The 2,584-nt window shown below is 39.7% G+C and overlaps 1 protein-coding gene across 1 annotated transcript; it reads left to right on the plus strand.

Moving 5' to 3' along the window:
* The first annotated feature begins 973 nt into the window (after nt 1–973).
* On the plus strand, nt 974–1,903 carry LOC106674628 (olfactory receptor 4B13-like). Its single transcript, XM_014407547.4, has one exon. It carries the CDS (start codon nt 974–976, stop codon nt 1,901–1,903), a length of 930 nt encoding a protein of 309 aa, XP_014263033.4.
* The last annotated feature ends 681 nt before the right edge of the window (nt 1,904–2,584 follow it).

Below are 2,584 nucleotides of genomic sequence, written 5' to 3' on the forward strand. Positions count from 1 at the left end.
AGTTGAGTACTGTTCCAGGAAAAACAAACTGGGCACACAAGAACACCACAGTTAGAATATGACGAGGCCATGCACAACCCCCTGACCCTGAAGAGAACTGAACACCAGAGGCCACACGCCCTGAGGATAACTATGTGTCATCCCCAAAAGAAGGAAGAGGGAGGCACACGGTGGAGCCTTCATAGCCAAAGGTCAAGAGGCCCAAAGGACCAGAGCCAACGGGCAACTGGCAGTGGTGGGTCATCCCTGCATGAGCAGGACAGGGCCATTATCCCTCAGATCCTCCAGAACAGCCTAGCACCAGCTGTTAGAGCAGAAAATCCGGGCTCACAAAAGTATGAGAATAGCAACACTACCTTCAGTGCCACTGTGTGAAGTTCTGGGTATTCTCCCATAACTTTAATCTGAAGGAAACAATAGGTTGGGATGTGAATAGAGCATTTTACTTCTACATACATTTCCTTGATGTTGTAAGTTTGTGGTTAATTTAATACTCTCAGTAAAATAAATAGCAAAGAACAATCCGGTAGGCCTACATTTATCTCTCCCCTCTGTCTTCCTCTAGGTACGTGGCAGTGCTGAACTGTGCTGCTGTGGGATAGAGGAAATACAATTAATTTGAGGTTGAATATTTACCAAATTTAGAGTAAAAAAAACTTCTGAACTAATCTCTCTCTCTCTCTCTCTCTCTCTCTCTCTCTCTAGGAAGATTTATAAGAAGCTGAAGCAGTGTTTCAGCTCAGTGGGGACAGGGCTACGGGACATTTTGTTAGTTATTTCTAAACTAAACCTTTAATTGACATTGTTATGTTCTTTCCCTGACAATGAATTGCTTTAGTATTATAACACTCACTCATCCTCAGGTGAGCTTAATGTGTAAGGTGCATGTGGTGTCAGTGCAGTCCAGTTTCAAGAAAAGGTAAATTATTTATTGATGTGAACCAGTCAATTGTTCTAAATCCAAAGAACAATCATGATAAACACCACACAGGTCTCCTTTTTCACCCTTACTGGCTATTTTGACACAGGACATGTAACTAACTTGTGCTTCTTTGTTATTCTTGCTTTGTATATTTTCATTGTAGGTTCCAATGTCCTGCTGATTGTGGTTATCTGTGTGAACAGAAGCTTACATGAACCTATGTACATGTTTCTGTGCAGCCTGTTTGTGAATGAGCTGTATGGTAGTACAGGGCTGTTTCCGTCCCTCCTGGTTCAGATCCTCTCTGATGTTCACACTGTTTCTACCAGTATCTGTTTCCTGCAGGTTTTCTGTGTACATTCATATGGGGCTGTAGAATATTTAAATTTAGCCATCATGTCTTACGACAGGTACCTTGCTATCTGCTGTCCTCTGCAATACAACACACATATGACATCAAAAAAAATCGCCATACTTATAGCTGCAACGTGGTTCTATCCTTGTTTTGCAATGGTTGTCTTGCTATCTTTAACTTCACCTTTGCAGTTCTGTGGAAACACAATTTATAAAGTATATTGTGACACACACTCTGTTGTGAAGTTGGCATGCTCAGACACCACTGTGATCAACTTGTATGGCCTCCTTGCTACTTTTAGCACAATCTTTGGCGCTTTGCTTTTCATTCTTTACACCTACATGAAGATTCTGCTGGTTTGTTTTTCTGGTTCTGATCAGACGAGACAGAAGGCTATCAGTACCTGCACGCCTCACCTGGCTTCCATATTGAACTTTTCCTTTGGAGCCAGCTTTGAAATTTTACAGAGCAGATTTAATATGAAAAATGTGCCAAACATGCTGCGCATATTTTTATCATTATATTTTCTTACATGCCAGCCGCTCTTCAATCCTGTGATGTACGGCCTGAAAATGACCAAAATCCGCAACATCTGTAAAAGTCTGATAACAAACACACACCTCTGAAATAACAGTTATTGACCATTTTTAAGCCTATATGTGTATGGTGTATTACTTTTCTTCTCTTACAAATTCTGCCTCTGAATTGTAATTTTCAGAACACCTCCACCAATCCACTACAGTTGGGTAATATTAGACATTTAGGTATACATTTTCCACCAGGCTCTCAGACTTGAATTACATTCCCCTACTGAAAATGTTAGAGGATGATCTCACATATAGGAAAACTTTTACCTATATATCTCATGGGAAGAGTAGTTGCCAATAAAGTGACGATTTTGCCTAAAATAAACAAGTTTTGAACTGGTCACAAATAACCCTTGTAGTGCTTGGTTTACATCACTAGATTCAAACTTTTGGAAGTTTTAAGGAAAAATAAACTGTTACGGATAAATATAAAAACTCTGCAAAAGCCCAAACACAATGGTGATCTTTTTATTACTACATTTTATCTCATGCAATAGATTGTCATATCTTTCAAAATGGACCTTCTAGGTCCCTTGGCTGGACCTAGAAAAATTTCTAATCTCGCACTCATCAGCTCCAGTATTAAGAATCATGACTGCTTTCAAAGCCTTCACATAAACACCTCTTACAGTCTGGTGGAAATTTTTAAAAAGAACTTCACCTCTTCATTTATCCCATGTCAACTAACAGCCATTTGGAACAATCCAGAAATTTGCATTG

This window comes from Maylandia zebra, linkage group LG14 (genome assembly GCF_041146795.1).
Source record: "Maylandia zebra isolate NMK-2024a linkage group LG14, Mzebra_GT3a, whole genome shotgun sequence".
Taxonomy (NCBI): domain Eukaryota; kingdom Metazoa; phylum Chordata; class Actinopteri; order Cichliformes; family Cichlidae; genus Maylandia; species Maylandia zebra.

What these genes read in the sequence shown, in the direction of transcription:
- LOC106674628 (XM_014407547.4), top strand. Translation starts at nt 974, where the DNA reads ATGATAAACACCACACAGGTCTCCTTTTTCACCCTTACTGGCTATTTT.